We start from the raw sequence: 23,106 nt of genomic DNA, 5'->3' as shown, positions 1-23,106 counted from the left end.
CACCTGCAGGGGAGTCGCTTCACAGGCGGTGAAGCAGGTCTGCAGGTGTCTGTCTTTCTCTCCCCCTCTCTGTCTTCCCCTCCTCTCTCCATGTCTCTCTGTCCTATCTAACAACAATGACAGCAGTGACAACGATAAACAACAGGGACAACAAAAAAGGGGGAAAAAGACAACAGGTCATGCATGTGTTATTAGAATCTCATAAGACATTGAAATGAAAATAAACACACTTTTTTTTAAAGAGTTTATAATTGGTAGAGCAAGTTGAAAGAATTAATTTGATCTTTTGAAAAGACCTTATTTTACTTGGTGTGTTTCCATGAAAACTTATCCAATTCCAATTGGAGATGAACTCCTGCTATAAAGATTGAGACAGACTGAAGATGGTGTATTTGAATTTGTAGTAATAGTCTCTGTGTACATACGAAGAGAGACAAAAAATTGTGTGGATATGAGTTTAGATTATAGATTTTTCTGAGCGGGAAGAAAACCAAATGTTTCTTCTGTGGGACAAAATGGTGGAGGCGGTTACAGTCAGAGAGCTAACTTTTTTCTGCATGGTGTTTTGAACGGTTAGTAACCTTAGACTTTTTCCCAGAGTCCTGCTCAGCTCTGGCTTATGGTGGTGTGGGGGACTGAACCTGGGACTTGGGAGCCCCAGGCATGAGAGTCTCTTTGCATAAGCATTATTCCATCTACCCCTGCCCAGCAAGCCTTAGACTTACGAGATGACATCTCTTTATTCTTTATTCATTATTGAGTATAAAGTATTATAAATTTAAATGGTATAAGACAGAACTTTAGTGAGTTTTAAAAGTTTATTTTTTTAATCTAATACCAGATATAAAACTTAAGTGAAAATTATCATGGGTACTTTATGAATGTATTGTGCACGTTAGAAACTGTGGAACTACAAGTTTGACGTTCAGAGTTGGAGCCCTGGTATCATGTGAGCCACAGTGATGCCCTGGTGTTCTCTCTCTCTTTTTTAATAAAAAAAAAAAATCACATATATATGCATATATGTATATATGGGGGGTGCGAGAAATTTATGAAGAACTAAATGAGTGGAGAAACACACCGCCACTGTGGATTAGAAGCCTGGAACTCGTTGGTGTTCACTTCGCTGTGCCAGACTCTGGCGACAGGCTTCACCTCACTGGCTCTTTCATTTCAAATAGAAAAAGAGACGAGAGACGGGGGAGAGGGAGGGACGAGGGAGCACTTCTCTGCCACCTGTGGCACTTCCTTGGGTCCATCCATGAGACGCCCTGGGCTCCTGGGGCTTGACTAGGGCTCGTGCGTGGTGGTGACCTGTCAGTCCACCTGTGGTCAGCCTGGGTCCTGAGGTGTGGCCCTTATTAGTAGGTCTCTAGCTGCTCTAGAATTTATGGAGAGCTGTAAAGGAGCTCGGGGGGGGGGGGGGTAAAGCAATTTTGAAAGAGAACAGCAAGGGACTTATAACTATGAGTCAAGACTTAGCATTAGTCTGTATCTAGAGGCAGGCGCATGGGGTAGAATAGAATTGAGCCGTGAACTCAGATGTATGACCAGTCTTTTGACAAATGCACCAAGGAAAGGAATAGTGGTTTGGGCAGTTGGTGCTCAAATAGTCGATACCCATATTTTATAGAGTGCTTGAGATTTTGCACTTTAGATAAAAGTGGCTTATAGATTTACATGTAAAATTTTATAGGTTTTTGGAGAAAAATAAAATCAACAATCTAAGTAGAATAACTAAAACTAAAAATTTAAAAGATTATATAGGTATAAATCTTTTTTTTTTTTTCCCCTCCAGGGTTATTGCTGGGCTCGGTGCCTGCACCATGAATCCACCGCTCCTGGAGGCCATTTTTTCCCCCTTTTGTTGCCCTTGTTGTTGCAGCCTCGTTGTGGTTATTGTTATTGCCATTGTTGATGTTGTTTGTTGTTGGATAGGACAGAGAGAAATGGAGAGAGGAGGGGAAGACAGCAAGGGGGAGAGAAAGACAGACACCTGCAGACCTGCTTCACCGTCTGTGAAGCGACTCCCCCGCAGGTGGGGAGCCGGGGGCTCGAACCTGGATCCTTACGCCAGTCCCTGCACTTTGCGCCACATGCGCCCAACCCATTGCGCCACTGCCCGACCCCCAGGTATAAATCTTAATGAGCTTGGATTAGGTAAAGTTTTCTTAGATGAAACACCACAAATTGTGTGTGTGTGTGTACAGACAACTTGTATTTCATCAAAATTAAAAATATCTGTGCTTCAGAAACAGTTTGGAAACTATAGACTTAGAGGAAATATTTGCAAAGTGTGTGTGTGTGTGTGTGTGTGTGTGTGTGTTTAAGCATTTGAATCTAGTTTATACAGAAAAGTCCCATGTCATTAACAAGAATATGGATAGCCTAAACAAAATATAGTGGGACTTGTGTGATGGCGCCCCTGGCAGAAAGCACATGTACAGTGTTCCGGGACCTGTGTTCAAGCCCCCACCTGCAGGAGGAAGTTTCGTGAGTGGCGGGGCAGTGATGTAGGTGTCTCTCCTTCCTCCCTCCCTCCCTCTCTCTCTTTCTTTCTCTCTCCCTCTCCTCTCCTCCTATTGTCTTTTGCCACCTGTGGAAGCACGTGAGGGAAGAGCCACTGGAAGCCACTGGTAGTTGTGCACCGAGCCCAGCAGGAATCCTGGTGTCAGAAACTAACGAACCAGTCACGGAACCTGGGTGGTGTGTGAGCACCTGGGGAGATGTGGAGACCACAGTGACATCTGCCGATGTGCATGAAGAAAGAAAGGCTCGTTCTAAGTAATGAGGTGTGGAGAGCTGGAAGCCGCGTCTTCACGGGGGCCATGTTATTGGGAAAGTCTGGAGGCTAAACAAGTGAGCCCAGGCCAGCTGCCGGCCAGGTGTCCGCATCCACCCTGCAGGTGGGGAGGCGTGTCCGGTGGGGTTTATCCCAGGCATGCAAGGTTGGTTTAATATACGTAAATCAATCAATGTGATCCACCACATCAACAAAAGCAAGACCAAAAACCACATGGTCATAGCAGTAGATGCAGAGAAAGCCTTTGACAAAATACAACATACCTTTATGATCAAAACACTACAAAAATGGGAATACATGGTAAATTCCTCAAGATTTTGGAGTCTATATATAGCAAACCTACAGCCAACATCATACTCAATGGTGAAAAACTGGAAGCATTTCCCCTCACATCAGGTACTAGACAGGACTGCCCTCTATCACCATTACTATTCAACATAGTGTTGGAAGTTCTTGCCATAGCAATCAGGCAGGAGCAAGGAATTAAAGGCATACAGATTGGAAGAGAAGAAGTCAAACTCTCCTTATTTGCAGATGACATGATAGTATACATGGAAAAACCTAAGGAATCCAGCAAGAAGCTTTTGGAAATCATCAGTCAATACAGTAAGGTGTCAGGCTACAAAACTAACATTCAAAAGTCAGTGGCATTCCTCTGTGCAAACACTAAGTTAGAAGTTGAAATCCAGAAATCAATTCCTTTTACTATAGCAATAAAAACAATAAAATATCTAGGAAGAAACCTAACCAAAGAAGTAAAGACTTGTATACAAATAAATAGAAAAAGGCACAAGTGGATTAACATCATTAAAATGAATAGACTGCCCAGAGCCATCTACAAATTTAATGCTATCCCCATCAAGATCCCAAGCACATTTTTTATGAGAATAGAACAAAGGCTACAGATGTTTATCTGGAACCAGAAAAGACCTAGTATTGCCAAAACAATCTTGAGAAGAAAGAACAGAACTGGAGGTATCACACTCCCAGGTCTCAAACTGTATTACAGGGCCATTGTCATCAAAATTATTACTGATTTTTACATTGGCAGACCTCAGTATTGAATAATGGTACGGCTTTTTGTGCTGGTGTAGTTCCACATTTGAACAGAAGGTGGCATCATTGGCATAATTGTGTGGTGACATCAAGTGATTTTGTTTGGCCCACATTGTATTGTAATAGGTGATCCACATCTCTCTCTCTCTCTCTCTCTGTGTGTTACTGTTTTTTATTTTTCATAATTTTTCTTAGTGATTTAATAATGACTAACAAGATTGTAAGGTCACAGGCACAGTTCCCACCACCAGGGTTCCATGCCCCCTCCCCTCCAGTTTCCCCGGTTAATAGTCTGTTTTCTAAGGCCTCAGACAGTGGGGCCATGCAGGACGCACCTTTTGTTGTTGCTTGACCTTCTTCCTCAGCACAAGGTCATAAGATTCATCTGTTTTTGTTGTTGTCAGTAGTTGTTGGTTTTGTTTTGTTTTTGCCTTCAAGGTTATTGACAAGGCTCCGTACCTGCACTGAGAGTCTGTTGCTTCTGGTGACACCCCCCCCCCCCCCCGGAAAGGACAGGGAAGTGGGGAGACAGGGAGAGAGGCAGAGACACCTGCTTCTCCACTTGTGCAGTGTCCCCCTGCAGGTGGGGACAGGGCCTGGAACTGGGATCCTTGGGCAGGTCCGGGTGCTTTGTGACTACGTGCGCTTCACCTGGCGGGACGCCAGCCGGGCCCCTTACTTTGCGACTTTGTCAGTGCCACTGTGTCAGCACTTGTGGGTCTGCAGGAACGTGGGCTTTGATGTCTCTCCTCAGTGCCTAGTGCTGGCCTGGAGGGGCCAAGTGTGGGTACGTGTCTGAGTTTCTGAGACGCCCCACTCCTCCCCATTGCATCGGACTGCACTGGGTGTGCTGGGCCTTGTAAATGGGTATGTAGAGGAAGCTGTCATCGAGAACTAGTGCTACCGGTCATTGTCACAGGCTTCCTGAGTATCGTTAACTCCTGCTGTTGTTGTTTAAATGATTTCTAATCGTCTGAGGCAGACAGGTAAACGTGGTCTCCGCTGTCCGTCTTGGCTGGAGGTGGAAGCTGCCTCCGGGTGGAGCAGGCCTGTCCTTCAGCCGCCTGAGCCCACGTCTCTGCCCACCTGTGGGGCTGGCGTGTGGTCAGGCTCACGGTGCCCTGCCCACCGGGCAGTGTCTCCCCAGCCCGTGCCAGTCGCCCTGGCAGCTCCGGTTGTTTCCCTGCGCCTGCCGTCACCCTGAGCGCACCATCTGCTCTGTGTGATGCTCCCAGGCCACGGTTCCCGGTATGGTGTGAGTTGCGGGCTCAGAAACACTCCAGCTGAGGACAGTGAGAGAAAGATGCGACTATTAGCTGTTCTTTCTTTTTTGTTCCAAAGGAATCTTGTATATATTTTAGATTTTTTAATTTATTCCTTTTTGTTTTCTTTATTGTTGTAGTTATTCTTTTATTGTTGTAGTTATTATCGTTGTTATAGATGTTATCGTCGTTGCTGGATAGGACAGAGAGAAATGGAGAGAGGAGGGGAAGACAGAGAGGGGAAGAGAAAGACAGACACCTGCACACCTGCACACCTGCTTCACCGCCTGTGAAGCGACTCCCCTGCAGGTGGGGATCCGGGGGCTCGAACCCGGATCCTTACACTGGTCCTTGCGCTTTGTGCCACCTGCGCTTAACCCGCTGCACCACCACCTGAATTCTTAGCTCCTCTTTTTGGTTGAGTCTTTAGTGACTTCAAATGCTTGTTCGACCTACTTCACACACAGTCATCAGTTCTCATGTAACAGCGCACTTTTAGATTTCCGATTAAATTGCAGCTTGAGTTGCTATGTGACACCCTTATATAAGTACAGGGCGCCGTGACTTAGTAAAGTGCATTCTCAGCCTGCTCAGGAATGAGTACAGGGCGCCGTGACTTAGTAAAGTGCATTCTCAGCCTGCTCAGGGATGTTAGGTAATTCGCTTGTTTCTTCCTGATTTTTAAAATGAGAAGATTGGACCCTGTCTTAACCTGAAGCATTCCAAATGGCTTTTCTGTTGCTCATGTTAATATGAATGTGGTTGTCTTGACTGTCTAAGTCTCACATCAGGTGCTTTTCTGGCTTCACGGAGTGTGTGTGTGTGTGTGTGTGTGTGTGTGTGTGTGTGTGTGTGTGTGTGTGACACTGGTCAGAAATTTGGGGGATCGTTAGTCTGAGATTCAGGAAGCTCTTGTTTTTCCTCCTCTTTTCTCCCATGCTGAGCTTGCTGGGAGCAGATATCAAAGCTGCTGGTGGTCCTTGGACAAAGCTTTCTCATGAGCTTTGGCTTTTCTGTCCACTTGCTCTGCCTGCATGTGAGGAGCCAGGGTGACTCAAGCTGTTGTGAATCCTGCCGCTTTCTCTCCCTGGAGTCCAGATGCACTTAGCTGCCTCTGAATAGCACACAGTGAGAGCCAGAGTCTATTTGATTTGGAGGGACTTCTACTTATAGGGAGAAAAGACCTTTACCAGAAGAAAAAAATTGTAAAAAGTTTGGTGAATAGGAGATGTCTTTCATATTCTTGAAAACTGTTGCTTCTGACAGTGTGTGAGTTGCACCCACCACCAGCCGCTTCCCTTACCCGGGCAGAGACGTTTCCGTTCTGCTGCCGGAGTCCAGCCTCCCAAAGCTTAGGCTTTGTCTTAGCTGCAGACTATTCCGACCATTGTGTGTCCTCACTCATGTTCTCCGCTTAGGCTTTGTCTTAGCTGCAGACTATTCCGACCATTGCGTGTCCTCACTCTCCAGGTGGAGACCAAGTAGTGACTGGAGTCCTTTCAGCAGAACTCTGTGGGGTTGCCAGTATTACAGAGGGCCAGTCTGTTCATTTTTATTTACAGAATGGGAGTAAAGTTCTGAAATGGGCCTTTGATCCTATACAGAGTTCCTTAATCTACGAAGAAGCATTCTTCTCCCTTTACTTGTTAAGAACTTTATTGTAATAAGAGAGAAAGACCAGAGTGCTGCTCGGCTCTGGTTTATGGTGGTGCTGGGATTGAACCTGCAGCCTCGGAGCCTCAGGCCTGGCAGCTGTCTGTATTACCTTCATGCTGTCTCCCCAGCCCCTGTGCTGCTTCCTTTAAAGACTGCTGAGCACGCCCACTCTTCACACAGATTTGCTGTGCTCTGGTTGTACTGAGTTCTGGAACCCGGCTTTTCATATAGAAAGTTCTGTTCTTTGACACAGAATTTCAGCCATGCTGTTGTTCTAACATATTTAAAGACTGAAGGAGAAGATGGGAAAGGCGTGTGCTCCTGCCTTGTGTAGATAGCATGTCCTGTGTATGGCATGTGTAGGTGGCATGTCCTGTGTGTGATGTGTGTAGGTAGCATGTCCTGTGTATGGCGTGTATAGGTAGTGTTTCCTGTGTGATGTGTGTAGGTGGCGTGTCCTCAGTGTAATGTGTGTAGGTAGCGTGTCCTGTGTGTAGGTGGCATGTCCTGTGTGTGACGTGTGTAAGTAGCATGTCCTGTGTATGGCGTGTATAGGTAGTGTGTCCTATGTGTGACATGTGTAGGTAGCATGTCCTGTGTGGCATGTGTAGGTGGCATGTCCTATGTGGCGTGTGTAGGTGGCGTGTCCTGTGTGTGACATGTGTAGGTAGTGTGTCCTGTGTGATGTGTGTAGGTAGCATGTCCTGTGTGGCGTGTGTAGGTTGTGTGTCCTGTGTGGCGTGTGTATATGGCGTGTCCTGTGTGACGTGTGTAGGTAGCGTGTCCTGTGTGTGACATAACTGTATGCGTTTTTCTTTTCTCCGAAGGTCTCAGCCGGTTTCCTCTCCAGCCATACTGCAGTTTGGCCATGCAGAGACGCTCCTCCCCTTGCTCTCTCTCATGGGCTACTTCAAGGACAAGGAGCCCCTGACAGCTCACAACTACAAGGAGCAGCTGCACAGGAAGTTCCGGAGCGGCCGCATTGTGCCCTACGCCTCGAACCTGATATTTGTGCTTTACCACTGTGAAAACGCCAGGACCCCCAGGGAGGAGTTCCAGGTGCAGCTCCTACTGAACGAAAAGGTGTTGCCGCTGGCTCGCTCCCAGGACACCGTGTGCCTGTATGAGGACCTCAAGGAGCACTACAAGGACATCCTGCAGGGTTGCCACGCCACTGAGGAGTGTGAGTCCCCGAGGCTGAACAGCACGTCTGATGAGCTGTGACGCAGCAGTGAGGCGCACCCTGGCTCCCAGGACTGGGGGGGGGGGGGCGCTTGCGGTGGGGGCGTCAGACGGATGGCGCCTGGGCGTCGCTGGCTGTTCACTGGACATTTCTCTTGAGGTCTGGACACATGCGAGGAAGGGTTAGAATCTGCTGGGAGAAACAGCTGGCACTGCTGAGGTGTACAGGAACCATTTCTATTGCTATTTCTCTGAGAAGTCTTGCACTCTGATCTCAAAATCATACTTGAACGGCTACAACAACAAAAGAATCATGTCCTTCGGAAAACCCTGACTTTACTAATCATGAGGACCTGACAGGTGTGCTGCAGCCTCATTTCCTCCCGCAGCACATGTCAGGGTTGACCTTTCTTACTCAGAAATAGGCTGATGCACCGGGAGTCTCGCCCTGGGAGAAAGCTGAGCCCTCCAGTCGAGCGTTGAAGCTATTAGGCAACAGGACATCATCAGCAAAAGATGAAGTGTAATAAAACAATATTTTTGCTAAAGGATATTTGTAAAGTATTTGAACAGTTTTTCAATCATTTTGACTTGCTAGTTTAGTCTCGCAAGGGCATTCTTTAATCATGGGGCTTTTTGTACGTACAAAACAGCCGGCAGGACAGTAGCTCACTTGATGGCGAGCAAGCAGCTCTGCCCTGTGTGCCAGCCAGGTCCCAGCCCTGTCTCCTGCACAGTGACGGAACCTCGTTGCTGTGGTCTCTTTCACTCTCTCTGCCCATTTCTATCGTGAAATAAATAAATGAATTAATTAAAATGAAGTTAAACAATGGATGGACAAAGAGCTTTTATCAGTAAATCAGAGTTTCTTAAATTCGTCTGTTAGCAGTTTTTTCAATTGTCACTGCCTCTATTTTTGTTTTGTTATATGAAATGTATTTCCTTTCTATAAAGATTTTGTTCTGATTGCTGTAGTTGTATAGGGACTAGTTAACTCTTTCCTAGACTAGTTCTGTCGAGTGCTGTGGATGGATTTGCTATGACAATAAACAACTTCTTGTGGCTTGACTATTGTCTGATCTTTCCTGTCAGTATAAATCAGTGATTGATGGTGAAAAGGTTGGAATTTCATGTAGCTTTGACTAAATCAGTCAATAAAAGACCTTTTTCTAGTAGAAATTTCATCAAATGTTCATTGAAATCTTGTTAAAATTCAAACAAGAACTCGTAGCTTATATAGTTGCCTTGATTTGACCTTGACTATTGGCCTCTAGTTGAATCACATTCGTAAGACGCACGGTTAGCCGACCAGCGTCACTGCAGATGTGTCGGTCACAGCTCCAGTGTCACCCTCTTTGTCAGAGGTGTTAGTAAGTAGGCGGGAGGAGAGTTACACATATTGTCCCGTTTTACTACACATCACATTTGCTTCTGACTCAAATAAAAACAGTGCCTAACACCTGGAGGCTGCCCTGACACTGATCTGGCCGAGAAGGATGAAGAGCAGGAAGTGATCTCGCTCCGTGTTCTGCGTGGCACTCTGACCCCCACCCAGGTCCTCCTCCACCATCATGTTCCGGGACCTGAACACCCCTACCCCCTCCTCCACCTTTGTGTTTTAACTTCTGTCCTTATTTCTCAACCTCTGTCTATGAGTGAGATCATCCCATGTTCATCCTTCTGTTTCTGGCTGATCTCACTTTCTATGATTCCTTCAAGTTCCATCCAAGATGAGGGGAAGAAGGTGACTTCACCATTTCTAACACATGAGTCTTACTCTGTTGTGTATCTAGACCACAACTTGCTCAGCCACTCATCTGTTGTTGGACACCTGGGTTGCTTCCAGGTTTTTGGATCTTATAAATTGTGCTGCTGTAAACACAAGTGTACACAGTTCTTTTTGGATGGGTGTGTTGGATTCCTTAGGATCTATCCCCAGGAAAGGAATTGCAGGATCACAGGGTAGTTCCACTTCTAGTCTTCTGAGAGTTCTCCAGACTGTTCTCCACAGAGGTTGGACCCACTGACCCACCAGCAGTGTAGGAGGGTTCCTTTGACCCCACAACCTCTCCAGCATTTGTTGCTGCTGCCTTTTCTGATGTGTGACATTCTCACAGGAGTGAAGTGTATCTCATTGTTGTCTTTATTTGCATTTCTCTGGCAGTCAGTGACCTGGAGCGTTTTTGTCCTTGTGCCACTGCCCAGCCCCTGCTCAGTATGTTTTAAAGCAGGAGAATCGTCTCTGAAACTAGTATCACACTGACATCTTTCATAGGCTGCTGCCAGATTTTAACTAAATTTAGATCCAAGTAGTTGTTTACATTTTTTGCTTATTGTCCTTGGAGACAATTATTCCATTAAAATATTGCCCTCTTGACATCACGTTGAGCACAATTGGCCAAAAGAGATGGATGAATACCAGTTGATCTGATGAGTGGGACTTAATAAAGTGGAGGCGGGGAGGAAGGGCACAGGGTGACACATGGATAGACATGGGGTACTGCACCACAGCAAAGGACTCTGGGAGGGAGGAGAGCACAGGGTGAGACATGGATGGACATGGGGCACTGCACCACAGCAAAGGACTCTGGGAGGGAGGAGAGCACAGGGTGACACATGGATGGACATGGGGCACTGCACCACAGCAAAGGACTCTGGGAAGGAGGGAGAGCACAGAGTGAGACATGGATGGACATGGGGCACTGCACCACAGCAAAGGACTCTGGGAGGGAGGAGAGCACAGAGTGAGACATGGATGGACATGGGGCACTGCACCACAGCAAAGGACTCTGGGAGGGAGGAGAGCACAGGGTGAGACATGGATGGACATGGGGCACTGCACCAGAGCAAAGGACTCTGGGAGGGAGGGAGAGCACAGAGTGAGACATGGATGGACATGGGGCACTGCACCAGAGCAAAGGACTCTGGGAGGGAGGAGAGCACAGGGTGAGACATGGATGGACATGGGGCACTGCACCAGAGCAAAGGACTCTGGGAGGGAGGGAGAGCACAGGGTGAGACATGGATGGACATGGGGCACTGCACCACAGCAAAGGACTCTGGGAGGGAGGAGAGCACAGGGTGACACATGGATGGACATGGGGCACTGCACCACAGCAAAGGACTCTGGGAGGGAGGAGAGCACAGAGTGACACATGGATGGACATGGGGCACTGCACCACAGCAAAGGACTCTGGGAGGGAGGAGAGCACAGAGTGACACATGGATGGACATGGGGCACTGCACCACAGCAAAGGACTCTGGGAGGGAGGAGAGCACAGAGTGAGACATGGATGGACATGGGGCACTGCACCACAGCAAAGGACTCTGGGAGGGAGGGAGAGACACAGAGTGAGACATGGATGGACATGGGGCACTGCACCACAGCAAAGGACTCTGGGAGGGAGGAGAGCACAGGGTGAGACATGGATGGACATGGGGCACTGCACCACAGCAAAGGACTCTGGGAGGGAGGAGAGCACAGGGTGACACATGGATGGACATGGGGCACTGCACCACAGCAAAGGACTCTGGGAGGGAGGAGAGCACAGGGTGAGACATGGATGGACATGGGGCACTGCACCACAGCAAAGGACTCTGGGAGGGAGGGAGAGCACAGGGTGAAGCATGAACTGGACATGAGGTACTGTAACAAATCAAAGTGGCAGGGGGAAGGGGGCAAAAGCTTTGGGGCCTATTACCTAAAGAAATTGTGCATGTCAGGAATCCACTATAAAGTGTTAACTCCCTCAATTTTTTTTAAATTGCCCTCTAAATTGATAGAGCTTGTGTGTGTGTGTGTGTGTGTGTGTGTGTGTATATATATGTATATTTGTATGTATATATATATATTATTGATTTAATAACGATCAACAAGACCATAGGATAAAAGGGGTACAAGTCCACATGATTCCCACTGCCAGAGTTCTGTGTCCCACCCACTCCATTGGAAGCTTTCCTATTCTTTATCCCTCTGGGAGTATGGACCCAGGGTTATTAGGGGAGCAGAAGGTGGAAGGTCTGGCTTCTGTAATTGCTTCTCTGCTGAACATGGGCGTTGGCAGTTGGCTCCATACACACCCCCAGTCTGTTTCTATCTTTCCCTGTATTTATTTATTTGTGAGAGTGGTGGAGAACGAGCATCACTCTGGCCTGTGTGATCCCAGGGATTCAGCTCACTGTCTCAGACTTGAGAATTCAAGGCTTTATCTGTGCTCCCCCCAGGCCACTAAATTGAGTAAAGATGAAATAATGAGAACATTTCATCTGAAGTTTTTATATTCCTGAAATAAATAATAGAACTTTGCCCTGCAATACAAAATCTAGCCTTCATATCTGATGTTACTTTGAGGACCTGGGGATTAATACTATCAGTTTATGTAGAAAAATAGTTGAGGGGCTGGGTGTTGGCGTACTTGGCTGAGCACACACATTGCAGTGCACAGGAGCCTGGGTTCAAGCCCTTGTCCCCACATGCAGGGGGTGGGGGGAAGCTTTATAAGCAGTGAAGCAGGGCTGCAGGTGTCTATTTCTATCCCTCTCTGTCTTCCTCTCTCCTCTCAATTTCTTTGTCCTATAAAATAAAAAATAAAAAAATTTTAAACAGAAAAAAAAAATTTGAGCCTTCACAGACTCAAAAAGAGAGTCATTGTGGTCCAGAAGGTGGCACAGTGGATAAAGCGTTGGGCTCTCAGGCATGAGGTCCCAAGTTCAGTTCCCAGTAGCACATGTAACAGAGTGCTGTCTGGTTCTTTCTCTTTCTCCTATTTTCTCATTAATAAATAAGATATTTTTTAAATGACTGTTTACTTTTAAAAAAAAAAAAGAAGAAAAATCCTATGGAGAGACCTGCATGGCAATGTGGATGTTTCCTGAATGAACACCAACAATTTGGACTCTTGAAAACATTTTAAACCACTATTTCCATTTTGGGGGAGACCCAGTGTTAATGCAGAGCCTGTGAGTGAGTACTGGTGAAATATAGTTTTGACTACATACAGATAGAAAGTTCTATTTAATGAGAACTATTAACAATCTTCATCAGAAACAACATGAGTTTCGCCGTGGTCCTCCCCCCTGGAAAGGTCCTTCTCCTTTCTTTGCCTTCTAAACTTGCCGTCCTGGCGGGTGAGATAAGGCAGTGCTTTTCCCTGCGCTTTCTTCAGTGTTGATTCCGTCACTGGTGAGACTGCAAGATTAGCATAAGGATGTTTTTTTTTTTTTTTTTTTTACTATCTTGATGATTGTAATTTGTCTTTAGTCCATTCAGTTGCTAGACATCTGGGGGAAAAAATAAGCCGCTTACTATATTCCTGGCTTCTCTTGTATTGATACGGAATATGAAGAGGTGCTGGAGCCCTCGCTGCAGGCCAGCCGAGGTGAGGCGAGGCATTGTTCCGCCTTTTGGTGGACAAACTACACAACACTCCAGCCGTGACTACGACCCCACAGGGCTCATAACACCCCTGCTGTTAACCAGGCTAACTGTACAGTAGGTCGGTCACATCACCTTGCCACTTCATCTGCACTCTAGACTTCAAATTGACAGGATGCAAACCATGTGACTTTATTTTTTACCAGAGCACGAATCATCTCTGCCTGATGGTGGTGCAGGGGATTGAATCTGGGACTTGGAAGCTTCAGGCATGAGAATCTAGTTATAACCATTATGCTGTCTACCTCTTCCCCGAAAACCATTTTATTTATTTGTTTATTTATTTTCCCTTTTGTTGCCCTTGTTGTTTTATTGTTGTGGCTATTGTTGTTTTTGATGTCGTCATTGCAGAGGAGGGGAAGACAGAGTGGGAGAGAGAAAGATAAACACCTGCAGGCCTGCTTTACCGCTTGTGAAGCGACTCCCCTGCAGGTGGGGAGCCTTATGCTTTGTGCCCCCTGCTCTTACCGCACTGCGCTACTGCCCGACTCCCCCCAAAAAACCATTTTATAGATGAGGTTGAGAACGAAAGTCCTTGCCCATATTTTCCCCCTTACTCTTTTTTTTAATTTTCTTTATTGGGGGATTAATGTTTTACATTTAACAGTGAATACAACAGTTTGTACATGCATAACATTTCTCAGTTTTCCACATGACAATACAACCCCCACTAGGTCCTCTGTCAGACTTTTCCAGGACCTGGACTCTCCCCCACTTTTTAAGCTTTCTTCAGATTAGTTTTTTCCAGTGGTGAAATGGAATCTGGATATAGATCACTAAGGGTGCCCTAGTGTGCAGACAGAAGACTGTGAACGGCTGAAAAGTTTTGATCGTGCTCACCGCCACAATAAAACTTTTTACCATTCTCCCTTATAGCAAAACCCCTTTACTGGGGAAGTAATGGTTCCCGAGACCGTCATCTTCTCTGACGTCTGTAGGCAGCTCTTCTCACAAGTCAAGTCCTCCTCCACCATTGAGCCCCGGGTCCCCTCTGCCCTCCTGCAAACGTCCTGTGTCCTCTTTGGTCTTTAGTCACAGCCTAACAGACTGTCCGTATGGAACAGAGGCACGGACATTAGTCCAGCAACCATAAAATGCACAGAAGAAAACATTGCTTTCCTGTGGACATGGCCTGTGTATTTACTACAAATTCATTTTCCTGAAACTTGGTGGTGTGAGGGGGCCTCAAGGGCTGGGGGCGTGGGGCTGGGAGCTGTTCCTTGCCCTTTCCGAGGTCTTTTATTCAACTCTGCCCCGTCTTCTGTGTCTTCTCTCACTTTGCCCTCCCAGCTATTTGATACAGTTAAAAATATTTTTATTATTGGATAGAGACAGAAAGTGAGAGGGGAAAGGGATATGGAAAAGAGAAGAAACAGAGACTTCTGTAGCCCTGCTTCACAAGTCTGAAGCTTTCCCCCTGCAGGTGGGGACGGGCCTGAGCTAGCGCCCTGGAATGTGAGCGCTTAGCCGCCAGGGCTGCACAGATTTACCGGGTGGCAGGAAAAGTGCTGGTGCCTTTTTGCCGCAGGTGGCGCTAGTTATTTTTTGAAGCATTTGAGTCGTTCACATCTGTGTTCCTGCCGTGTCATCTGACAGCTAGCAGTTCTAACTTCATTAAAAAAAAAAAAAAAATCACACAGCAATGTGGTTGCGTTTGGGAGATTTTTACAGCAAGTGGGATGTGGAAGACCAAACTTTGCACCTCCGTCACCTTTTACTGTTTTCCTTCCGCAAAGGGAGGAACGTGCATCAAGCCTGTGCAGAGCCGCGTGAAGTCTTCGGCGACGGTGCTGGACAAGAACGTCAGCACCAGTGGCTCATGAGAATCCACACCGGTGATTTTGATCTCAGTAACAGACCTTGGCCAGGCCGACGGCGACAGCATGAAGGTGTCCATCGGTCCAGGCAAAGCCGCATCACAGGGCGCGAGAGGCAGAGTCACTGAACATCTGTCGCTGAAGCTGGCACGGCCCCCTGAAGAGGCCGGCTCCATACTGCAGCTCCCCGTGAACTAACTCAGAGAGCTTCCCTTTGGCGGTTGTACAGACATCTGCAATATGCTCGTTACCTCTGAGCAAAGCAGTCCTTTTTTTTTTAATTTATTCATAAAAATGAAACACTGACAAAAAAAAAACATAGGATAAGAGGGGTACAACTCCACACAATTCCCACCACCAGAATTCTGTATCCCCTCCTCTCCCCTGACAGCTTTCCTATTCTTTATCCCTCTGGGAGGATGGACCCAGGGTCATTGTGGGATGCAGAAGGTGGAAGGTCTGGCTTCTGTAATTGCTTCCCCGCTGAACATGGGCGTTGACAGGTGGATCCATACTCCCAGCCTGCCTCTCTCTTTCCCTAGTGGGGCAGGACTCTGGGGAAGCTGAGCTCCAGGACACATTGGTGGGGTCGTCTGTCCAGAGAAGTCTGATTGGCATCATGGTAGCATCTGGAACCTGGTGACTTTTCTGAAAAAGAGAGTTAACATACAAAGCCAAACAAATTGTTAACTAATCATGAACCTAAAGGCTGGAATATTGCAGATGAAGATTTGGGGTCTCCATTTTTGTAGCTAGTTAGTAGGCCTATTTTAGTTATATTCCAAAGAGCCCATGACTATACTAGTGTTTAGTTTTTTCCCGTGGGCCTGACATCTGATACGCATCCAAGTTATTGTTTGAGGAGATGATGTCATGGCTGGAAAAAGGACCAGAAAGCTGGATCAGGGAAGAGAATAACTCACAAATATGGGAAAGGTGTATGTATAAAATATTGTTGGCTGTAAACCCCATAGATTTGATGTGATCTGGGTCCCATATTGAGTTTGGGAGCCTGTGTGACCTCTGCATCCCTGTAGATCCAGGATCCTCACGCCGGTCCTTGCACTTTGCGCCACATGCGCTTAACCGGCTGTGCTGCCGCCCAGCCCCCGGGGGCAGTGTTCTTACCCATCATCTGTGTTTTTCTCCTGCCCGCACATACTGAGGAACTGCTACTCGAGGAGGGAAGCCTCTCAGTGCATGGCTGACGTTAGGATTCCACTTAGGTCGATTGAAAATTTCATCCCGTCACCAAAGCTACACGGCAGATTGCATCAGCCACTTCCTCAGGGGAAAAGAGTAAATGAGATGTTTTTCTGAGTGGACCGATTTGATTTGTGCATGAGCCTAAGAAAAGTTTGCCAGTGGGTCTAATCATGCTTTGTTGGAATGAAGATTGTCTGGTTTCCGTTTGTGGCCAGTCCTCAGACAGTCACTCACGAGCACACACGGTAACGTGGAGGCATTCGGATGCCATTTGGGAAAGGCCTTGGCCCACAGTCATTCTCACCTAGAATATTTCAGCCCAAAGAATAAATTAAAAGTCTGGGTTTCTGTTCTCAGCAAAACAGCTTTGTTGGCACTGGACACTTGTTTCGTTCCATCCAGGGTGGTGCCCAGGTCAGCCAAAGGACAGAAGGACCTCATTTCTTCTCAATAATCGAATCACGTGGGACTCACTGGTGTCTGCCCCTGAGAAGGAAGGGCCTGGATGGGGAATCGCCGTACTTACTGACATTACATGTCACTGCTAGGTGACAGAAGTAAATTTCTCAACTATAGTCACGAGTGGTGAAGCAGGGCTGCAGGTGTTTTTCTGTCTGTTGGTCTCTCTACCTCCCTATTTCCCTCTTCTGTCAAAATGTCTCTATGTCCTACCCAGTAAAGTTTAAAAAATAAACTACAGAAAAAAAAAATAAATGCTATTTTGCGTGTTTATCTATAGGATACAGGGAAAAATTGAGAGAGCAAGGGGGGTGTGGAGAGGGAGAGAGGGAGAGACACCTGCATGACTGCTTCACTGATTGCAAGCTCCACCGCCAGCCTTGTAGGCAGTTGACTGGAGTCTTGAACCTGGGCCTTGAGTCGTGACCTGCACACTCAGCCAGGTGCACCACCGCCCAGCCCCAAAACAGACTTCTAACAACCCCAGCAGCTGACAGAATAAATCTTCACAGGTGAAGGGAAATGTGAATGGTACAGCATGGTGTCTGACCCCGGTAGTCGTTGGATCAAACAGCTCAAGCCTTTGGCCTTTGGCAATATATATTTAATTTTTCCCCCAGAACACTGCTCAGCTCTAGCTTATGAGGGTGCTGACAATTGAACCTAGGATCTCAAACCCTCAGGCATAGAAAGTCATTGGCCAAACCACTATGCTACCTCTCCAGTTACCCCTTTGGGATCTCAAGGAAGGGAGTTGTCATGGGATGCCTCCAATCAGTAAGCTGATTAAAGTACAAGGTCCAGATCACTAACATCTTACAGTTGGCCAGAGTAAGGTGATTGGCTAGGACTGGTGAGACGGCTCTGTGGACAGGGGGCTGCTTTGCCATGCACATGATGTAAAGCCTCACTCACTGAAGACAGCTTTGGTGCAGTAATCTCTTTGACGGTATCCCTGCCTGTCTCTGTATTTAAAAAGAAGATGAAAAAGAAGGAGAAGTCAGGGCCAGGTGGTGGCTGAGCACACATGTTATAATGTGCAAGGACCTGGGTTGGAGCCCCCAGTCCCCACCTGCAAGAGGAAAGCTTTGTGAGTGGTGAAGCAGGGCTGCAGGGGTCTCTCTGTCTCTCTCCCTCTATTTCTCTCTTCCTCTCAATTTCTGGCTGTCTCTATCCAATAAGTAAAGATAATTTAAAAATTAAAAAAGGAAAGGAAAAAAAGGAGATAATTGACTAGGTAGTCTTAGATTAGAGCCACAACTATTTAGAGTAGTAAAACAAAAAGCTCTTTTCAGGACAGCTGGTGAAGAAACTAGTTTCCCAGGGGCTGCTGGTTGAAACTAACTGGTACTTACTCGCATTGAGAGACGGTAACTGGGCGAGTTAGGATAGGTATTCCTGGATCTATGTTCACTCTCTAATGCCTGCATGTTCCAGAGGAGCATTGAAATAGCAAAAGGACTACAAACAGATTTAGGAAGAGCTTGTCCTTTCATTCAGCTGAATTCAGTGATGGCAAGAGCGAGAGGGAATCTGGTTGCATTTGTGATCCAGCCCCGGCTGGCAGCACAATATAGAATCCCTGAAAGGCCTTCGGTTAACGAGTCATGAAAAACACGCGAGTGTCACCAACATTAGGAAATGCAAAGCAAAGGCACAGTGAGGTGACCACTTCACACACTCCACAATGGCTGCGGCTGGGCTTGCGTTGAGGGCAGGAGAGATCTGATCCAGGAACCAAGCTCACGGTGGTAGCAATACAAATCTCTATTGATGAGAGAGCCCCACAGTCGAGAGTGAGCACACCTGGCTGGGTAAGCCACGTGGCACAGACAGCAATGGCCAGCATCTGCCTTCCTGTCTGCACGCCTGCCCTCCACCAGGTCGGGACACGGAAAGAGGAAGAGAAGAGAGAAAAACCAGAAACAGAAGTGGCTTTTATAGGATAAAACCGGAAGTGGCAAGTCAGAAACGGAAATGGCTAGGAAAGGGGGTGGAGAAAGGAAAAAGGCTCACTGGGAAGGTGGAAGCTTAGCAACTGTTGTGATGGTTTTAGCCTGTGGGATTAATGTTACCCTGCAGGCAGGATGGGTCTTGAGGTAGAAAGAAGATAGATCAATGTGGGGGAGCTGCTGGCTTAACGCAGTAGACAAGGGCTGGGCCATGTACACACAGCACCAGGCACCAGGACCGAGTTCACGCCCCGGTTCCCACCTGCAGGGGGATGGAGGGGAGCTTCATGAGCAGTGAAGCTGGCTGCAGGTGTCTTTCTCTTTCTCCTTCACTTTTCCCTCTTCCCTCTCAATTTCTCTGTAAAGAAATGAAAGGAAAATAAACAGCTGCTATGAGCTGTGAGTTTATCATGCAGGCACCAAGCTCCAGAAATAGCCATGGTGGGGGAAAAAAAAAAAAAAGTTAAAATAATAATAATGAGAATGTGAAGCATTCGTGGCCCTCATTACTAGTAGAATCGTAAATGGAGCTTCACCTTGGAAGAGGTGGGACATTCTTTCAAACACAGGGCTACTCTGCAGCCTGTCCGTCCCACCCTGAAGCATGCACCCTAAAGACCTAGAAACATCTGCACGAAACTTGTACACAGATGTTCTTACTCAGTGGCTTTACGCCTAATAGCCAGGAAGCAGAAGCAACCCAGATGCTTACCAGCTGCTGTGTGCTTGTGTCACATGATACAAGGGGCCACTGCTCAGACCTACGGCTTACCACCCTCAAGACCATGGCCTAAGCAAAAGAAACACTCCTAGGAGATCACGTTCCTGTGACTGCGTTCATGTGGGCTATCTGGAATTGACTGATGCACAGAAAATAATCCGGGGAGAATAATGGTTGCCACGGGCTGAAGGGAAACTGAATATTACTGGGCACGGTGTGGCAAGTATTTTAAATGTCTCGGGTCATGGTGGCTCCATAACTTTGCTCATATACTAAAAGCCACTGAATTGCATACTTAATCGTATTTACGAGTTTGTTTTTGTGGAGCTAGGATATTACTTATAGTTGATTTCACTGCCCCCAGATCAACGTTTTATCCTTTTTATTTCTAGTAGAGAGACATATAAGCAGAGAGAGAGAGAGAGACAGATAGGGAGCTTCCCCCAGCACTAAGGCACTCCAGAGTGGTACTGGGACTTTAAAATCACTAATCAAAAAGTAACTTTTACATTATATGAATCATAGCTCCATAAAGCTACCGTGAAAAATACCTGCACTTAGTTGACGAATAGCTTGCCTCTGTTTTTTAGATAGTGCCTGCATTTTATTTCAGCAGCCCACTTAATCAGAAAGCTAATTCACAGCAAGAGTTAGCAAATTAGTAGCCATTGATAACCATAGCAGCTAATCATAACTAATTAAGTCACGGTACCTTAGGTCCCACAGAGTGCAGGAAACGGGGGCAGGCCAGGTGATGGCGCTCCTGGCTAAGTGCTGGTATTACCATGCATGAGGACCCGGGTTCAAGCCTCTGAACCCTACCTTCAGGGAGAAAGCTTCACGGGTGCTGAAGCAGGGCTGCAGGTGACTCTCTCTCTCTCTCTCTCTAGATCCCCCTCCCCTCTCAATTTCTCTCTTTTAGCAAAGAAAATAAAGTTAAAAAAAAAAAACAGAATGGAGAAAATGGTAGACCAAAGACTAGGAATACCAGCCATGCCATCATCTCCCCAGACAATAACTTAGATCCACCTGCATATCAGATGTCTGGCTCAGGGAAAAAGAAAAAAGGAAAACTAGTATAGTCACCATAACTAAAATAAGACTATTGTCTACAAAGCAGAGACCCCCCCCCCCCAACTCTTCATATGAACTTTTCCAGCCTTTACATTCATCATTAGTCAACAATTTGTTTGGCTTTATATATTAACTCTGTTTTCAGCCATCAGATTCCAGATGCTACCATGATGTCAACCAGACTTTCCTGGACAGACAACCCCACCCATGTGTCCTGGAGCTCTGCTTCCCCAGAGCCCTGCCCCACTAGGGAAAGACAGAGAGAGGCTGGGAGTGTGGATCCACCTGTCAATGCCCATGTTCAGCGGGGAAGCAATGACAGAAGCCAGACCTTCCACCTTCTGCATCCCACAGTGACCCTGGGTCTATACTCCCAGAGGGATAGAGAATGGGAAAGCTATCAGGGGAGGGGATGGGATACGGAGTTCTGGTGGTGGGAACTGTGTGAAGCTGTACCCCTCTTATCCTGTGGTTTAGTCAGTGTTTCCTTTTTAGAAATAAAAATTAAAAAAAGAAAAGAGTTCAAAACAAAGTGAAACAGTGTGTGGCTCCAAGACCCGCCTTGGGGAGGGTCTGGCTGGGTGGGACCGCTGTGGCCAGCACATGTGGCCTGAGCTCTGCGACTTTGCAGCCGGCTTAGCACATAAGTGCAGAGAGGGAGCAGGCCTGCCCTCTGACCCCAAGGCCAAGGCATCAGCCCAGAAAGCAGCTTTGCCACCTGTCTTCTAAAGGCTCACTTGTTTGTGCTTCTCCACTCCAGGCCATTTTCAGATAGAGAGAGAGAGAGAAATGCAGAAAGAAGGAGACCACCGCACCCACGCGTCCCTCGGTGTGAGCCGTACCGTGCCGTGCGCGGGACAGAGCGAGTTCCGTGTGTCAGTGAGCTGTCTTGCCAGCCAGCCCTTGCACAAAAGTGTTTTACAGTCCAGCACTAGACCTTGACAGAGAAATTACACAAGAGACCAGGGTTGCAGCCCAGAGTGCTGACCTTGAAACTTGGGACCTGAATTTGACCCCTGGCACCATGGGGACCAGAGTGATCCTTCCTTCCTGACTTCTCACTCTGTCTCGCTCATGAAATAAATAAAAGAGATCTTTTTAACACAGAGAGAGAGAGACAGAGATTAGGAGTGGTGACAGAGACCAAAGGAGGGGTTAGCTGTTAAGGCGCGGCACATAACAAAGTCTTCATGAGAAAGTGTTGTGGTGCCGTGGATCCAGTGTGGGACTCCCTGGCAGGAGGTCCTGGGTTCTATCCCTGCCAGAGTATATTCAGAGAAATAGCACCAAGTCAGCGTTTACTCACTGCCGGTGGACGAGAGTCGCTCAGCTAAGCAGTACATGTAAATATCGTAATAGCCAAAACCTGGAAGCAAGCCAGGTGTCCAACAACAGGTGAGCGGCTGAGCAAGTTGTGGTCTAGATACACGACGGAATACTACTCAGCTATTAAAAATGATGACTTCACCTTCTTCCTGGTACCTGCACCGCTTGTATGTAAAGGTAATGTGAGATGCAGGTGGGCAAGAGAAGAGAGAACGGCCGGGCGGCTCAGTGTCCCAGCCCACAGTGCTGCACACACACACACACAGCCCAGGCTGATGGTCGCCTGTTAGTACCTTCCCGTGCCTGGCCTCTCCCTCCTGGAGCTCCCTTGGGGCCTAATCTGTTTTAGGGCAAACTAGGACTATGCACTAAACTACACTGAATTCATCTCTGAGAATACACAATTTTTAGTGTTCAGGTCCTGGAACATGATAGCAGAGGAGGACCTGGGGGGGTGTGGGGGGAGTCAGAGTCTGTGGAAAACTGAGAAGTGTTACACATGCACCAGTTACTGTATTTTGCTGTCGACTGTGAACCATTAATCCCCCCAGTAAAGAAAAAGCATGAAGGAAAGAGAGAGAGAGAGAGAGAGAGAAAATATTATATAATGAAAAAAGGTCTGTTTAAGTTAGAAAAAAAAAAAAAACCTGTTGTCACTCCTTCATAAAAATAATTTTAAAAATACCTAGTTTTGCAACTCGAAGTCTAAACAGTGGTCCAGGGAGAGAACTCGCCCAGTGGACGTGTGTCCTGCTGCTGGTACGGCCCTGTCCGTCCGTGCTCAAGCCCAGGTGGGAGACCAGGAGTTGCATCAGAGGAAGCCCTGGAATCATGCCTGGCAGGAGGCGAGAGCGTTTCTGTGTCTCCTCTTCTCTCAGAGAGATACAGAACTGAGGACAGCTGGGCCTGCAAGACCATTTATCAGTGATGTGGCCTGCACTGAGTCCCAGGGTTAATTCAACTCCTCAGCACCCAACAGTCACAAGCAGGGAGAGTGACCAGTGTCCATAACGTCTGAAATCCGAATCCCGTAATCAGGCAACTCTGTAATTAGAACTTGAAAAACGATACAGCTTCTCCTTGTTAGTAATTCCAACTTGAAACTGGAGTCTTACAGGGAGGGATAACCAACTCGAGTTCCTTAAGGCTGCATTGAAA

At 47.1% G+C, this 23,106-nt stretch overlaps 1 protein-coding gene across 7 annotated transcripts in view; it reads left to right on the top strand.

Moving 5' to 3' along the window:
* MINPP1 (multiple inositol-polyphosphate phosphatase 1) overlaps positions 1–23,106 on the top strand; it is an 88,183-nt gene that overhangs the window by 20,779 nt on the left and 44,298 nt on the right. The window contains exon 5 of one of the 7 annotated variants that reach the window (XM_060187410.1): positions 7,605–9,027. The exons of the other annotated variants lie outside the window; for them this stretch is intronic. Coding sequence (XP_060043393.1) covers positions 7,605–8,001 — 397 coding nt within the window. The 3' untranslated portion in view covers positions 8,002–9,027. Of the gene's footprint in view, positions 1–7,604; positions 9,028–23,106 lie in introns of those variants that run through there. 7 annotated transcript variants of the gene reach the window in all.

Source organism: Erinaceus europaeus, chromosome 1, assembly GCF_950295315.1.
Source record: "Erinaceus europaeus chromosome 1, mEriEur2.1, whole genome shotgun sequence".
Classification (NCBI taxonomy): Eukaryota; Metazoa; Chordata; class Mammalia; order Eulipotyphla; family Erinaceidae; genus Erinaceus; species Erinaceus europaeus.
This window is presented reverse-complemented; position numbering and strand designations above follow the sequence as displayed.